This window comes from Anolis carolinensis, chromosome 2, assembly GCF_035594765.1.
Source record: "Anolis carolinensis isolate JA03-04 chromosome 2, rAnoCar3.1.pri, whole genome shotgun sequence".
Classification (NCBI taxonomy): domain Eukaryota; kingdom Metazoa; phylum Chordata; class Lepidosauria; order Squamata; family Dactyloidae; genus Anolis; species Anolis carolinensis.
The window spans coordinates 213,495,381-213,512,490 of NC_085842.1; the positions used below are offsets into that span (position 1 = coordinate 213,495,381).

Here is a 17,110-nt window from a genome sequence, read left to right on the forward strand (position 1 = left end):
CTGCTTCCACACAGCCATTTAATCCAGAGCACAATGTGCAAATCCGTCTGTGTGTGTGTGTGGATTGTCTACACAAGAACTACAAAAAACAAAAAAACAAAAAGCAGGGAAATATTAAAGACAGTTCACACATCCACTGGAACTATTAAATCCACATTTTGACCTGGATTAAATGCCTCCCTAAAAGCCCAGGATTTTACTTTGCTTTTCACCTTATCTCCTAGCAAAAAACAGCACCGACAATTGCTTTAGTAACTCCAGAAAGCAAGGCACAAACTTAAGCAATGCTGGGCTGATGGGGGAGGCTTCCTTTCCTTTTCTCAGATCAGCTGTTCAGTCCTACGCTTCCCCAGTGTTGTTTACACTTGTGTTCTGTTTTCCAAAATCGCTCCTTCCTGTGCCTTGTTAAGACACAGGAGGGAAGAAAGGGAACTTTTAGCTGGAATCAGGACATGTGGTGAATCTTGTTAACACAGTTTCAGAGTGGATGAGAGTTCGAACCCGTGGGGGGGGGGGGGGGGAGCAACATCAAGACAACCCCCCTCTTAATACACGTCAAAGTGGATTACAGTCCTTGTGTTGTTTGAACAATTCTCCCTATGTTGTTGTTTTCTAAAAGTTTAAGTCAGCTATATCAGTTTTCAGGCAATTATGTGTGTTTGGGGGTCTGTGTGTGTTTCCTCTTGTACTAAACAATGAAGCATATTTATGAGAAATAATTTAAAACGTAATATTCTAGGTCTATTCAACTGATTATTGCACAAACAGCTTGCCTGATTTTCAGAGCACAAACACTGGAACCTAATAGTGAGGTCATGCCTTTACTCGGAAATCTCCGTATTAGTCATATCTGAAACTTTTAACTTTTGAAATTTATTGTCACAAACAAAGGATTCAGAAAATATATTTTGGTCTTTAAGAAAAAGGAATGTATGTTCTGTGTATTTGCCCTGAAATGTGTTCCTTGATTTCAATTGGACACACCTGTCTAAACATATATCCAAGGCCATTTTTGCCAGATCACACTAATTTGGAAATAAATCCCACACAAAGGAATAGAAGTATCTTTAAGAAAAAGGAGTTATTGGCAGATGCAGCTTGTAATGCAACTATTAAAGGTGCAGGATCTCTGATTTCTTTTTTCCCGTCTGGTCACATTATTCCAAGAATGTCTTGATAAGTTCAATATGAAAGGGAATTAAACTTAGTCTCCAAAAGCTTACATTACCAACTTTGTTCTCTCAGGTAGTCTCTAAGGTGCTACAACATGCATTTGTAAACGGATATTCCAGACTAACACAGATATGTCTTTGAAATGATGAGTTCAGACTGAATTTCTGTTTGTCTTTTCTCTGTTTTATTTTTCACAAAATTATTCAAAACACAATCTCTTTAAACATGAAATGCAAGTGCATACAAGTGAATGTGTCACCCAAAGACAGATGCTTACAGTCCACTAAACAGGCTTAAAACAAGTTTTAGAATAGCTGGAATGTTGCCTTTATTCAGCTGTTTAGACATAACAGAATCCAAGCTTCATCTCCTTTTTGTGCCTCCAAAACCTAGGGAGGGGATGGACAGATAAAATATGGATGTTATTAATCCAAAACATTATAGATCAGTTGGTTAGTACAGTGTTGTCGAACCTTTAAAATGGTTGGGGGAGCACCAAGTTATATTAACAAGATGAGACATAGCAAGCCTAGGACTTGTAGGCACCCCACTTCAGAATGCCTGGATCTGGAAGGAACAATCAGCTTAACATGCCATCCAACTCCTCATTGTTTTTAATTAGAGTTCATTAACGCAAGCCAACTTTATAAACCATGATTTAAAGCTCACTTGTTTCCAGATGAACCTGTTTGTAGATTAAAACTGACACTAGAAGCTACACCTATCACAAATAGAAGCAAATAGTTCAAAATATTTCCCAATTGCCTGAGCCAGAGCAAGAGGGAGACAGTCTTAAATTCAAAGTTCACTGCAAATTGTCCTCATAATCCTAAATCATGGTTTAACTTTCTCATAAACCCAGAGAATTACCATTTCTTATATGGTAATTTACATACTTTTTGACTTATGTCAAAATTAGAACATAATAGAACATTGCTAGAACATAATAAATATATTATTTTGCTATTAAAACATGACATTAAATGGAGGAAGGACACTTTTTTGTTATTGACATTATTAAACAAAAGGGAGCTGAATTCCCTGATGAACAAGTCAAAATCACCTAGATATTTGCTGATAGATACTAATCTACCTTCTACTCATTGCGTTATAGAATTTAAGTTGCAGTGATAGGGATGCCTGTTATCTCACATCTCATCTCTATTAAAGTTTACTGAGAAGAAAGTATTCAATCAGTATAAAGACAGAGGATAGGACATTAGCCCAGAAAACAAAAGTGAATGCAACTTACCAGAGGTGGACCTTGTCCCTGAATGATGAGATGTCGTAGAGTTATGTGAACTGCCAAATGCATGTGGTCGAGCAGATGGACCAGCCCATGTATCATAATATGGAGAATATGTATGATGTGAAGGTGACCTGAAGGGAAAAATGCTTAATGGTAAATGACAAAGCTATCCTGTGCCTATCAATTGAAATATTTAAAGAGCCAAATAACATATAAATGCACAGGGAGGTCATTTAATGCAAAGTCCATCAAAAGGAACAAAAATTCCACACTATTTTAATGATAGGCATTTATTGTTGTTGTTTATTTATACTTGGCTTTTTTTCTCCAAGTTGAGACTCAAAGCATCTCACTTAAAAGGGAATATAATAAAAATATAAAAAGTACATATTAAAGCGCCATAAAACTTATAGAAATACTAAAATAAATAAAATAAAATAAAATAAATAGAAATAGATAAAAAAACTTTTAAACCAATCCCTTGGCCATTTTTAAAGTCTTCTTTAAACACCTGTTTGAATAAAAAGATTTTAGCCTGCCCCTGGCTCAATATCATGGAATCAAGTGAGTTATAGTTTTGGAAGGTCTTTCGCCTTCTTTATCAAAGAGTGCTCGTGCCTTACTCCCAGGATTCCATAGCATGGAGCCATGGCAGTTCAATTGGTGTCAAAATGCATTAATTCTGCAGTGTAGATGCACCCTTAGGTGTGGATAGGCAACTCCTACTCAAAGAGCACTGCAATAAAACATTGAATCTTTCATTATACCATGATTGAATAATTACCGGTAAGTTATTAAATTTGAAAAAAATATGTTTAATAACTTAATTTTCTGGAAATCACAAGCTATGCCTTTAGCACTAGCAATGAATCATGAATGTCTTTACTATATGATGCAATGCCATGTAACTGCAAGGCAAAGAGCATAATTAAGGAACACAGCATAGGTAAAACACAGCCAACATATATATCCTCTGGTGACTAATCTATTTTATCAACAGGAAGCCATCAATGTGAAACGTATCTTGTTACACAATCCAACATCTTTTTAGTTGGTCAGAAAATACAACAAAGCCTCCAAGTGACTATCGTTGGATAAATATGTGTACAAACCTTGCATGATTGGGATGAGGAATTAATTTCATGCAACATGGACCAGAATGGGACAGAGAACCTGAGAGCATGCACGGTGTACATTTTGTCTATTATTCTCTCTGGCTCCATTCTCCATTGACTATAGTCACAAATGAACTTTTCTTCTAGGGCAGGGAAGGAGAACATGCATAATTGCAGGGAGCCCAGCCCTTCTTCAATTCTACAAAACATATTTTGCCAAAATTTACCCTATGTCTCCCCCCATTGTATACTATCCGTTTTGATAAAGGCCTTACTTGGGTCCAGGGAAAGATGCCACATTGCCCTCATGTCCCCTGGAAGTGTGGGGTTCAGTTTCAGATCACCCAAAATGCAAAAATATCTATTTTAGGCACTCACTTGTTTGGGTGGTAAACAGACCCCAAGTGCCATGGTAGTTAGTGCATCTCTCTGAACCTCTATAATTTGACTAATTCTGATACAGGTCAACAGCCCTTCAAACGAAATGGTTTCCTACTCCACCCTGAGGAGAAACAACTTGGACGGAAAAAATGCTTCTCACGCTTTTTAAATTGTTTTGTAAAATAAAGGAATCTGTAAGCAAAATTATACCATGATTCAAGTTAAATATTTAAAAATACAGACCTTATTTCAAAGATTCATTTTCCCTCCCCTTTTAACCATGCGTTATTTAAATATATGCTGATCAGACGCAGGAATATTTGTTGTCAAGAGAAAATATGATGGATTACCTTCGGTTGCCAGCCAAGTATCCCAGTAGCCCTCCAGCACCTAATCCGGTCCAGAAACCTGGCCCTGAATTTGAGTCATAATTGGAACCACTCGCAGCTCCTTAATGCAAGTAAAATGAAACAGATTTAGATCAAACAATGCTTGAAGCCAAAGTTATTTAAGTTTTAAAGGATTTCTAAGAAAAGGACTAATCATCTTGATAAATCATTCAAGAGCATTTCAATAGTTTCAGGTTTTGTACTAAATCATCCAGAAAAAAGCAAAGAGATGACTATTCTAGGAAAGTGAGGTATGAATAATTTACACATGCACTTTCATTATGTAGCACTGCAAGGTTAAGAGTTGACATTTCTATCTATTACATTTAAATCTGTGCTCATTCACACATGACATTCATAATTTGATGCTAGAAGCAAATACGTGCATTTGCCCAAATTAAGAACAGCATCACTCCAGTGCAAGTGTAAGCTGATTACACTGTCACAAAGGGGTTTTCAAAAATGTTTCCAGCCAGACTTCAAATCATTTTACTGAAAAATAAGATCCAGTCAAATCCTTGAAAATTGCTTGATTATAAATGGCTCAGGATTGCAGCACCAGAGGAAGTGCAATGGTAACAGAAAGACACAATTTCTCATTATGCCACTGCTTTTGTCCATTTAGGTACTTCCAGGAGCAACATAACCATACTTCAATCTCCTATTCAGGGATTACTGTTTAAAATATATTGACAGATCATTTTAACAATACTGTCAACACATATGCACCTTCATCATTGATAGCATCAACCCATTAAGCCTATACCTTTCTTAAAACACATGTGTTATAAATATAGTAGTTATTAATTCAGTAATTATGAGATCATAAACCGAACTTAGGATCTCATAATTGCTGGGGATTTAGGTTTAAGGTTATTAGCAATAAATGTAATGTGCCTCTTCAACCTTGCAGCACCCAGCCGAAGGATTTCTGAAATGTTGCAGATCAGGGAGCTGGGAAATGGTAATGGGGTGCATGAAGAGAAGGAAATAGTTGCGGCAAGACCCTGAGGGATCTTTCTAGATGCCTGTTCTCAATATGCCCCGCAACGAAGAGAGTGGTGAAGATATCTATTCCTTGTGTCCCGAGCAGCAGCATGTGAGAAACACTGAGGTGCTGCCATGGAAAGGTTGGCACTGTGCCTATATAGCTATGAAAATGGAGCTATGGCATGTAGCTCTGTCATCACAGTTAATCAGACGATACAAGATTTTAACCTGTATAGTTTCTCTACAAACAGCAACCCAAACCACTTATGACTTATGGTTTAGATTAAGCCTTTATTATTAGTTGTATACGCTAGAGTGTGGAGACAGAAAGTGACACCAACAAAGGACCAATGGCTAGAGAAAATGCTGGACATCATGAATATGGACGAACTGACTTCACGGATTGCAACAATGCAGTTAAAGACTAGAAAAAAGACCGACTGGACTGTATTTAAAGAATGGATGAAAGAAAACAAGGCTAAGCTGATTATATAAACCCGTCATACAACAAATCTGGATATACAATAGGACATAGTAAAGAGAAGGATGATGGGAGTTTTTTTTTCCCTGCTGAATTTATGCCCTTATACTCTCTTTGCATTTTTGGTTTTTTTTTCCCTGCACCACCCCCACCTTAATGAAGGAAGGAAGCTCGACTATTTTTTTTCCTTTTTTCTCTATCGACTTTTTTTTTCTTTTCCCCCCTCCCTCTTTTGTTTTCTAGCTTTTATCATATTGCTCCCCCTCCCCCCTTATCCCAGCGGATGGGTTTTTTTTTCCTCTCCCCCCCCCCCACCCTCCTCCCTATCGCTAGAAAAACCCTTCAATAAAAATTATTGCAAAAAAAAAAGCCTTTATTATTAGTGTCCAATGAAAGCACCAAGAATGCTCATAAAATGTACTAGTGAAGTTCTGTGGGCTTCAGGCAATTACCAGAGGCTGTAAACAACTTTTACAAAGCCAAGTTTTGCCTAACAGATTAGGAAATGTACGACATTAAGAATTAAGAAACGCATGCCATTTTGTCTCATACGAGATAAGGCATTATCATATTCCAATGCTTTTGTCTTCAAAATGTTGTAAAGGAGCGAGAAATTTACCTGTAAACCCTGTTTTAAATCCCGGCGGAGGAGGACTTTGATAATACTGTCCATCGGATCTAAATCCTGGAGGTGGCGGGCTCTGTTGGTAGGTTCCTGAATGCACATCACCGTAAGCAAAGCCATGTTGTGGACGGTTATCACATAGGAATAGCTTGTAGACACCATAAACAAGAAGCGCAAAGAATATTACCAGAACCACTCCAGCACCTGAGCCTACTGAATCATGAGAGGTTGTGGAATAGTAGCTCCCACCAAATGAACTGGTTTTTTGCTGTCCTGCCTTGGTTAACTCCAATGTGTACTCCAAGCCACAGGACCCTTTTAAGATATAAGGGTCATCCGGATAATCATAACCTTCACAGCTTACTTCAATTTTTCCAAATCGGTAGGCAGCATCCAAGTCTGCTTTACACTCCCACTGAAAAAGAAAGCAGCATTTGTGACATTCTCAATTATAAAAATAGCAAACACACTTTTTAAAAAAGAACACCATACACAGTCTTCTAATATTTTTGTATTATGTAAACTGTGGACCATTCTCCAAGGATTTTTACAAAAACAACTGAAAAAGTGCTATTTGGTTTACATCTCTTGAAGAGATTTTAAAATTTAATAAAATGGACTTAAACATATCCTTAACATCAGACTTTGAACAGTACAACTTTTTTTAACTCAGAAAATATTTTAATCAAAACAGATCTATTGGGTTTTTAACTACTTTTTATTTTTATTTTTTAATAATTACTTATTAATCGCCCTCCATCCAAGATGCTCTAGGCGATTTACAAGATAAAATTGTAAAGGATAAAAATACATACATACAAATATTGATAAAATTAACATAGATTAAAAGCTCTAGTAAAGAGCCAGGTCTTGAGTGCTAGGGTAAAAGGCCCTAACTCACGCATGGCTCTCATATAGGGCGGCAAGGCATTCCATAAGGCAGGGGCAGAAATAGAAAAAGCTCTGCGTCTGGTCCAATCCTTGTACATACCTGTACATCATAGCCATCCCAACCTTTGTTGTAACATTGTACAACATCAGGGGTGTATGCACCACATCCAGCTGAACCTCCAGTGCACTGCAACTGAGGAACTGGAGAACTCCGACGATAATTTGCGTTCTTGCCTGGGTAGAGTGTCAAGGCCTGGACTTCTCGTAACAAGACTCTCTCTGGAAAAATACATGTGAGAAATAAATACTAAGCAAAGCTGAGAATTAATCTCCTAAGATCTCCCTGCACCCCCATTAAATGCAGACAGCATTCAAAAACAAAAGTTCTCAAAATTATTTCCATTATTGTTTTGCAGTGTGTGGGTGCTCTATGTCAATCCAAAATAAACTTTTAATGAACACTATAGTAATAGCTGTAAAGGACTCTACTGTAAAAGTAACATAGAAATGACTTATTTATTTAATAGCTTTTATGTTTTAGACAGCACTGCTGGATCAGGCCAATATACTATGCAATCAAGCATTATCTGCCAAAAGAAGCTAGCCACACACTTCTGAAATCTCCATCAATGTCATGTAATAATAATAATAATAATAAACAACTTTATTTTTTCCCGCCCTATCTCCCCGAGGAGACCCATTTACAAATCTGTTTGTCCAACATATAACCTTCAGGGTTTCACTATGTCTGGATAGAGATGTTCTGTTTAGGCACCAGTCTTCTTGAATATGAGGATCTTAGGGTCTAAATACCCCTAAAGGCAGGCAGTCATGACTGATCTTGGAAGCCAAGTTGGATGATGATTATATCTATATATATAAAAGAGTGATGGCATCACGGCGACCCACAAAACAACAAAACTACAGGCCCCCCAACCTCGAAATTTGACAACACAACCCCTTATCCACGCCTCTAGGTTGATACAACAAAAAGCAAAGAAAAATAAAGTCCTAATTAGAGGGAGAGAAGTAATTGTTTTTATCCAATTACTGCCACTTAGAAGGCTCTAAGCTCTGCCCACGTGGTCTCCTAGCAACCCACTCAGCCCAGTGTTAATAAAAGAATAAAAAATAAAATAAATACAAATAATACAATAAAAAACACTAAAAAAGTAATACAATAAAATACTATAATAACAAAATAACTAAAAATTATACAACAAAATAATAAAATATAATAAATAAAAAAGATAAGTTGCAATAAAATTAATTAAAAAATACAAATATAGTAGAGTCTCACTTATCCAACACTCGCTTATCCAACGTTCTGGATTATCCAACGCATTTTTGTAGTCAATGTTTTCAATACATCGTGATATTTTGGTGCTAAATTTGTAAATACAGTAATTACTACATATCATTACTGCGTATTGAACTACTTTTTCTGCCAAATTCATTGTATAACATGATGTTTTGGTGCTTAATTTGTAAAATCATAACCTAATTTGATGTTTAATAGGCTTCTCCTTAATCTCTCCTTATTATCCAACATATTTGCTTATCCAACATTCTGCCAGCCCGTTTATGTTGGATAAATGAGACTCTACTGTAACGTCAAATAAAAATTCCACAACAACTTTTAACCAATACCACCACCACTTTGCCACAGCAACGCGTGGCCGGGCACAGCTAGTTTATTTATATATCACTTTTCTCTCTCTTAAACTCAAGGCACTGAACAGTGTTAAAAACAACATACAATTTAAAGACTAGTTTTAGATTAGCCCTGTTTAGTACCTGGATGAGAGACCACTAAGGAAGGATAAGTACTGTACTGTGGACTACATTTCAGAGGAAAGGATTTGCAAAAACATCTTTGAGACTTCCTTGTCTATGAAAGCATTATAAAATACATAGGGCTGCCATATAGTAACGGGTGATTTGAAAGGCACACATACATTTCCAAATTGGTGGGAACTGCTGTGGCTAAAAACAGGATCAAGAAATGCTTTAATGGATCAAAACAAAAGGCCTGTCTAGAGCAAACATTCCTTTCCTAAGCTCCCAAGAGGCCCCAAAAAGTACATTCCTCAGTGGTATGTCCAGTAGTTGGCCTTGGAAGGTGGAGTATCCCTGCCTGGACATGGGACATGTTGAATCAAGTCAACTATCTGAAACGGTGATACTCAGCCATAATCTTCACTGGACCGGTGTGAATGCCCGATCACCCTCTCCCAAGGCTGTTACTTTCTTCTCAGCTCAAGAAAGGAAAACATAATATTGGTCGAAAATGAAAGAGATTTGAAGATGGGCTTAAAACTAACCTAAAATGTGGAATAAACACCAAAAACTGGGGTCTCTTCCACACAGCCATATAACCCAGAATATGAGCGCCCGCTGTTAGCCCCAGCTTCTGCCAACCTAGCAGTTCAAAAACATGCAAATGTGAGTAGATCAATAGGTACCGCTCCGGCGGGAAGGTAACGACGCTCCATGCAATCATGCCGGCCACATGACCTTGGAGGTGTCTATGGACAATGCCCGCTTTTTGGCTTAGAAATGGAGATTAGCACCAATCCCCAGAGTCGGACATGACTGGACTTAACATCAAGGGAAGCCGTTACCTTTACCTATCAAGGGAGAAAATCCCACAATATCTGCTTTGAACTGGATTATCTGTCCACACTGCCATATGTTCCAGTTCAAAGCAGAAAATGTGGGATTTTATTCAGCTGTGTGGAAGGGGCCTGGGAAGTCCTGGCCCTAGAGTGTTGTAACTGCAGGTCAGCTGTAACCAACAGTACTGTGGATTTCAAAGAGGCACAAATAGAGGGAGAAAGATGTCAAGAGGAAGGAGCATCAAGCCGGCCCTGACTGGGACCACCTTCCACCTGGAAATCAATATCCTCACTGCAAAAGAACATGTAAACTAAGAATAGGTCTCTACAGTTACAGACCCACTGCCAAGACTCTACTTATGGAAGACAAATACTCAGCTATGCATGATCACTTATGATGATAACCAAGAGACCAGCTGATAGCCTTTGGGAGGCTGGCAAGAGCAGCATACAGGCAACAAGCATTATTATTACTATCCCTCTCACCCAACCCTCAACTCTCTATTTTTCACTAACACACCACTGCTTTTGGATCTAGCCGCTTCCTTTTGAGCATCAAGACCCTAACCTACCCCAATGGCTCCAGCAAGCAAGCAAGCAAGCAAGCAAGCAAGCAAGCAATTATTTATTTATTTATTTATTTATTATGTTTATTTATACCCCGCTTTTTCTTTCCACAAGGAATAATAGAATCATAGAGGTGGAAGTGACCTCATGGGCCATCCAGTTCAACCCCCTGCCAAGAAGCAGGAAAATCACATTCAAAGCTCTCCCAACAGATAGATCCAGCTTCTGCTTAAAAGCCTCCACCACACTTCAGGGAAGAGTTCCACTGCTGAAAGCTCTCTCAGTCAGGAAGTTCTTCTTAATGTTCAGGAGGAATCTCCTTTCCTATAGTTTGAAGCCATTGTTCTGTGTCCAAGTCTCCAGGGCAGCAGACAACAAGCTTGCCCCATCCTCCCTGTGACTTCCCCTCACATATTGATAAATGGCGATAATCATGTCTCCTCTCAGCCTTCTCTTCTGCAGGCTAAACATGGCCAGCTTTTGAAGATGCTCCTCATAGGGCTTGTTCTCCAGACACTTGATCATTTTAATCGCCCTCCTCTGAACACATTCCAGCTTGTCAACATCTCCCTTCAATTGTGGTACCCAGAATTGGACATAGAATTGGACAGAATAGAGGGGTAGCATGACTTTTCTGGATCTAGACACTAGACTCCTGTTTATGCAGACCAAAATCCCATTGGTTTTTTTAGCCATCGCATGACATTATTGGCTCATGTTTAACGCTGTCCACGAAGCCTCCAATATCTTTTTTACACATACTGTTGTCGAGCCAGGCGTCCCCCATTCTGTATCTTTGCATTTCATTTTTTCTGCCAAAGTGGAGTATCATGCATTTTTCCCTGTTGAACTTAATTTTGTTAGTTTTTCCCATCTCTCTAATCTGTTAAGATCATTTTGAGTTCTGCTCTTGTCTTCTAGAGTATTAGCTATCCCTCTCAATTTGGTGTCATCTGCAAACTTGATGATCATGCCTTCTAGCCTTTCATCTAAGTCATACATAAAGATGTTGAACAGAACCGGGCCCAGGACAGAATATCAAGGCAGAAAATCTCACAATATCTGCTTTGAACTGAGTTATCTGAGTCCACACTGCCATATATTCCAGTTCAATGCAGAAAATATGGGATATTATTCAGCGGTGTGGAAGGGGTCTCAAATTGCCTTACATTAAAAACATTTCAACACAATTTAAAATCTGGAAATATGTTGTTGTTTATTTGTTCAGTCGCTTCCAACTTCGGCCTTTGCCATCCCCAGCTCCTTCAAGGTCAAGCCAGTCACTTCAAGGATAATATCCATCCATCTTGCCCTTGGGTGACCCCTCTTCCTCTTTGCTTCCATTTTCCCCTGCATCATTCATTTCTCCGAGCTTTCCTGTCTTCTCATTATGTGGCCAAAGTACTTCATCTCATATCCTTCCTTCTAGTGAGCAGCAGGTCATTATTTCCTGGAGTATGGAATGGTTGGATTTTCTTGCGGTTCAAGGCATTCTCAGGATTTTCCTCCAAGACCACAGTTCAAAAGTGTCTATCTTCCTTCGCTCATTTTTCCTTATGGTCCAGCTCTCACATCCATATGTTACTATGGGGAATACCACTGCTTTAACTATGCGGACCTTTGTTGCCAGTGTGATGTCTCTAATCTTCACTATTTTATAGAGATTGGTCATTGCTCTCCTCCCAAGAAGCAAGTGTCTTCTGATTTCCTGGATGCAGTCTGCGTCTGCATGCCTAGAAATACAAAGTCTGTCACTGCTTCCACATTTTCTCCCTCTATTGCCAGTTATCAATCAGTTTGGTTGCCATCATCTTGGTTTTTTTATGTTTAACTGCAACCCAGTTTTTGCACTTTCTTTTTTCACCTTGGTTATAAGGCTCCTCAGCTCATCCTCACTTTCAGCCATCAAAGTGTTATCATCTCCATATCTAAGGTTATTAATGTTTCTTCTAGCAATTTTAACCCCAGCCATGGATTCATCAAGCCCCAGACATCGCATGATGTGTTCTGCATACAAGCTGAATAGGGAGGGTGAGAGTATATAGCCCTGCCGTAATACTTTCCCAATCTTGAACCAGTCTGTTGTTCCATGGTCTGTTCTTACTGTTGCTACTTGGTTGTTATACAGATTCCTCAGGAGGCAGACAAGGTAACTTGGTATCCCCATACCACCAAGAACATATGTTTATTTATACCCTGCTTTTTCTCTTCACAAGGAGACTCAAGGCCCTTCCACACAGCCATATAACTCAGAATATCAAAGCAGAAAATCCCACAATATCTGCTTTGCACTATGTGATCTGAGTCCACACTGCCATATATTCCAGTTCAAAACAGATAATGTGGGATTTTATTCAGCTGTGTGGAAGGGGCCTCACAGTGGCTTACATTAAAAACATTTCAACACAATTTAAAATCTACAAATATACAAACATTAAAACAGAATTAAATATTATTTTTTAAATCAGTTTAAATTCATAAAACATATTTAAATCTAAAAACCATGCATCCCACTTGTTTCCCAGAAGGTGGTAGCTCCCCCAGGGCTGCCTGGCTGACAGCCACAGGCAACATTATTATATCCCATCGCTACAGTTAATAATAACAGCGTTGTGGAAGGCTTTCATGGCTGGAATCACTGGGTTGCTGTGAGTTTCCCAGGATGTATGGCCATGTTCCATCTCCTGATATTTCGCCCATATCTATGGCAGGCATCCTCAGAGGTTGTGAGGTCTGTTGGAAACTAGGCAAGTGGGGTTTATATATCTGTGGAATGTCCAGGATGGGAGAAAGAACTCGTTTGTTTGAGACAGGTGTGAGTGTTGCAATTGGCCGCCTTGATTAGCACTGAATGGCCTTGCAGCTTCAAAGCCTGGTTGCTTCCTGCCGGGGGGAATCCTTTGTTGGGAGGTTTCAACTGGCCCTGACTGTTTCTTGTCTGGAATTCCCGTTTTTTTAGTGTTGTTCTTCATTTAGTGTCCTGATTTTAAAGTTTTTTAAATACATAAATCCCGCTTGCCTAGTTTCTAATAGACCTCACAACCTCTGGGGATGCCTGCTATAGATGTGGGTGAAGCGTCAGGAGAGAATGCTTCTGGAACATGGCCATACAGCCCGGAAAACTCACAGCAACCCAATTACAGCGTTGTTGCCATTGTTTGCCTTCGCGTCGCTTTAGCCTGAGGGAAACCTGCTTTTGACGACTTCCTCTGAGGCTGAGGGCCCTTCCACACAGCCATATAACCCAGAATATCAAGGCAGAAAATCCCACAATACATTATGTGAGTCCACACCGCCATATATTCCAGTTCGAAACAGAAAATGTGGGATTTTATTCAGCTGTGTGGTAGGGGCCTGAGAGAGTGGCTAGGGAGGATTCGGAGCCAGGCCTCCGCTGCTCAGCCGCGACCATCTATTGCCGCGCCTTAGCAACCGGTCACCCACAACCCAGCAGCAGAGAGGAGCTTCTCGACTCCCGGAGTGCTTCCCTTACCCGGCTGAGCCCACACCAGGCCGGCTCCCGTCAGCACCACCAACAGCGGCAGCGCAAGCCACCGCGACCTCATCTCTGCTCCTTCACCAGCGAGTGGCGCTCGGCCCTCCCTCGCCCTTGGCCCTGTGGCGCATCCGTTGAGCCTCGCGAGGCCTCTGATTGGCCGCGCCGAGTTCTAGTCCCTCCTCCCGAAGAGGCCGGGCGCCGCCATTTTGTAGCTGGCTACGCCGTTGTGTTTTGTTTTGCGGCCCGCTTCCGCGCAGGCCCAGCCAATGAGGCGAGCGCTCTTGTCGTCTAGTCGTTTTGGACTTCGGCTCCCACAATCCCTGGCCCTTGGCCCACGCAGCTGAGGCTTCTGGGAGTTGAAGTCCTAAAGCCTAGACCCTTGGCATCACTGACTTGTCTAACAAAACAATGGGAATGTGAGAGAGTTGTCTGTGTCCAACATTTCTATTGGTTTGTTGTATCCTTGCAGGTCATTGGCTCCACCTGTGACCTATAGCCAATAGGATTGCGCTGAGTGTAATAGGGGCTTTTTTGTGATTCACTGTTACTAAGCAAACTCCTGTAGGCGTCAGAAATATCCAGAATTTTTGTTGGACCTTGTGGAGCGAATCACAAGGCATTTGCACTCAGCTGTATGATGCAACATATTATTACATCTATGCAATATATGTATGATATGTGCATACAGTATGTGTATATTACGGCCTAAAGAGCCATTATGGCGTAGTGCTTTAAGTATTGGGTTAGGACACTGGGTCCCTGTCTACTCTGCCATATAATCCAGTTTCTGAATACAGATTATTTTCTTTGAACTGGATAATGATAATAATAATAAATCTTTATTTATATCCCTCTTTTCTCTCTAAAGGAGACCTAAAACAGATTTTGTGGATTATCTGCCTTGATATTCTGGGTTATATGGCTGTGTGGAAGGACCCTAAGACCCTTTCTACGCTGCTGTATAAAATCTAGTTTATATGCTTTGAAGTGAATTATATTGGCTCTGGAATCCCTAGGGAGATTAGGTTGGTGCCCTTTCTACCCTCCTTTAAGAAACAACTGAAAACTTGGATGTTTTGGAGAGATAGCCATTGGATGACCAGCCTCATGATAATTCTATTCTGAATTTTACTAGGTCCCTCTTATCTGGGTTTTTTAATCTAATTATTCTATCTTTATATTGCTGCTACAGTCCCCCCACCTATGAAGTTGACTGAATTGTATTGGTGGTTGTTTGATATTATTACTGTTGTATTAAATTTTGTTTTAACTTTTGTTTTATTACCTTATTGCGTTTTAACCTGTGTATATTGTACTAATTGTATCTGTGTTGTTACTTCTGTAACATTATGAGCTGCCCCGAGTCCCCGCAGGGAGATGGTGGCGTGGTATAAATAAAGTTATTATTATTATTATTATTATTATTATTATTATTATTATTATTATTATTATTATTAATTTATACCAGAGCAGTTCTCTTAAGCCTCTTCCTGGTTTGTATCAGGTGCATGGGTCTAGCCACCCTGTAAAGGAATTTTTTCCCTTGGAACTGATCCATGGAGAATTTCATGTATATGTCCAGCTTTAAATTCAGTTAAAGCAAAATGTTTGAGACAAAGGAGGCTCACTGTTTAGCAGTTTGAGCAACTGGAGTACAATCATGGAGACCGTGGCTGAAATTCCAGCTCACACAATATCTTGTGGATTAAGGGGTGAGAAATACAGGAATCATAACAAGTGTCTTGTTATGCTGTCAAGACCTACAGCAGTGAAGACATCCTATAATTTCTCCCTCTGGTGCCAGGATCTATCTAACAGTTGAGTTAAAAAGGGATAATAATGTCACAGAAGATTATATTCTGAGGAAAGAACACAGACCAATTTAGAATTTAATCCTTGCTGCTTTTTGTTTCTGAGTGGATTAGTGGTGTCCATCCATATGTGTACCTGCCTTCAAGATGCCTACTGATTTACCCTGAGGATTTCATAGGGTTTTCTTAAGACACTCAGAGGGTCTTTGCCATTTCCTTCCTCTAAAACAGTGGTTCTTAGCCTGGGGTCCTCAGATTTTTTTGGCTCCAGAAATCCCAGCCAGTTTACCAGCTGTTAGGATTTCTGGGAATTTAAGGTCAAAAACATCTGGGAACCCCAGGTTGAGAACCACTGCTCTAAAATATTGCCTACTGCACCTGGTATTCAGCTAGTACATTAACATTATAATATATTATATAATATTATTTGTCATGGAAAGCTTCAGGTAAAAAATTCAAATGTTTATTTCCAGGATTTCCTCACTTTGTTATTCTGTATTTTGTCCCATGCTGTGTAAAATCACAGTCCTTTACAGAGTAGGTCTATTCAAGGTTAACTTTAATGTGAGAAACCCTGAGTGGTGTAGTGATCTGAAGGACTCTGAGGCTAGATCTACACTGCCATATAATCCAGTTTCCAAATCCAGATTATCTGCTTTGAGCTAGAGAACATGAGTCTACATTGCCATATAATCCAGTTCAAAGCAGATAATCTGGATTAATAAACTGAAAAATGCAGCAATGTAGATGGGATCTGAAAGATCAGAGATCACATCCCCACTTACTCATGGAAACCCATTAAGGCCCCATCTACACTGCCATACAATCCAGTTCAAGGTAAATAATCTGGATTCAGAAACTGGATGTGGCAGCATAGATAGGACTTGAAAGATCAAGGTTCACATCCCCACTTAGCCAAGGAAACCCATTAAGACCCCATCAACATTACCATATAATCCAGTTTCCAAATCCAGATTATCTTCTTTGAACTGGATTATATGGCAGCCTCAGTGATTGCGGAGCAAGTCACATTCTCTCACCCTCAAAGGCAAGCAAAAGCCCTCTAGAAAAACTTGCCAAGAAAGCCCAACTGATAGGTTCACCTAAAGGCCACCATCAACTTGAAAATACAGTAGTGTCTTATTTATCCAAGCCTCGCTTATCCAAGTTTCTGGATTATCCAAGCCATTTTTGTAGTCAATGTTTTCAGTATATTGTGATATTTTGGTGCTAAATTCGTAAATACAGTAATTACAACATAACATTACTGCGTATTCAACTGCTTTTTCTGTCAAATTTGTTGTAAAACATGATGTTTTGG

General features: G+C 39.5%; 1 protein-coding gene across 1 annotated transcript; it reads right to left on the reverse strand.

Moving 5' to 3' along the window:
• Positions 1-1,334: 1,334 nt before the first annotated feature.
• Positions 1,335-14,317, reverse strand: saraf (store-operated calcium entry associated regulatory factor). Its single transcript, XM_003224664.4, has 6 exons — positions 13,973-14,317; positions 7,395-7,573; positions 6,398-6,818; positions 4,269-4,368; positions 2,426-2,553; positions 1,335-1,562 (listed from the first exon to the last, which is right to left on the reverse strand). The coding sequence occupies exons 1-6, from the start codon at positions 14,043-14,045 to the stop codon at positions 1,537-1,539; spliced, it is 927 nt and encodes a 308-aa protein (XP_003224712.1). The 5' UTR covers positions 14,046-14,317; the 3' UTR covers positions 1,335-1,536.
• Positions 14,318-17,110: the final 2,793 nt, after the last annotated feature.

What these genes read in the sequence shown, in the direction of transcription:
- saraf (XM_003224664.4), bottom strand. Translation starts at nt 14,045, where the DNA reads ATGAGGTCGCGGTGGCTTGCGCTGCCGCTGTTGGTGGTGCTGACGGGA. An exon ending in CCTGGTGTGGGCTCAGCCGG is followed by an intron (nt 7,574 to 13,972) that starts GTAAGGGAAGCA and finishes GTATTTTTCCAG; the next exon opens with AGAGAGTCTTGTTACGAGAA. An exon ending in AGGGACAAGGTCCACCTCTG is followed by an intron (nt 1,563 to 2,425) that starts GTAAGTTGCATT and finishes TCCCCTCCCTAG; the next exon opens with GTTTTGGAGGCACAAAAAGG.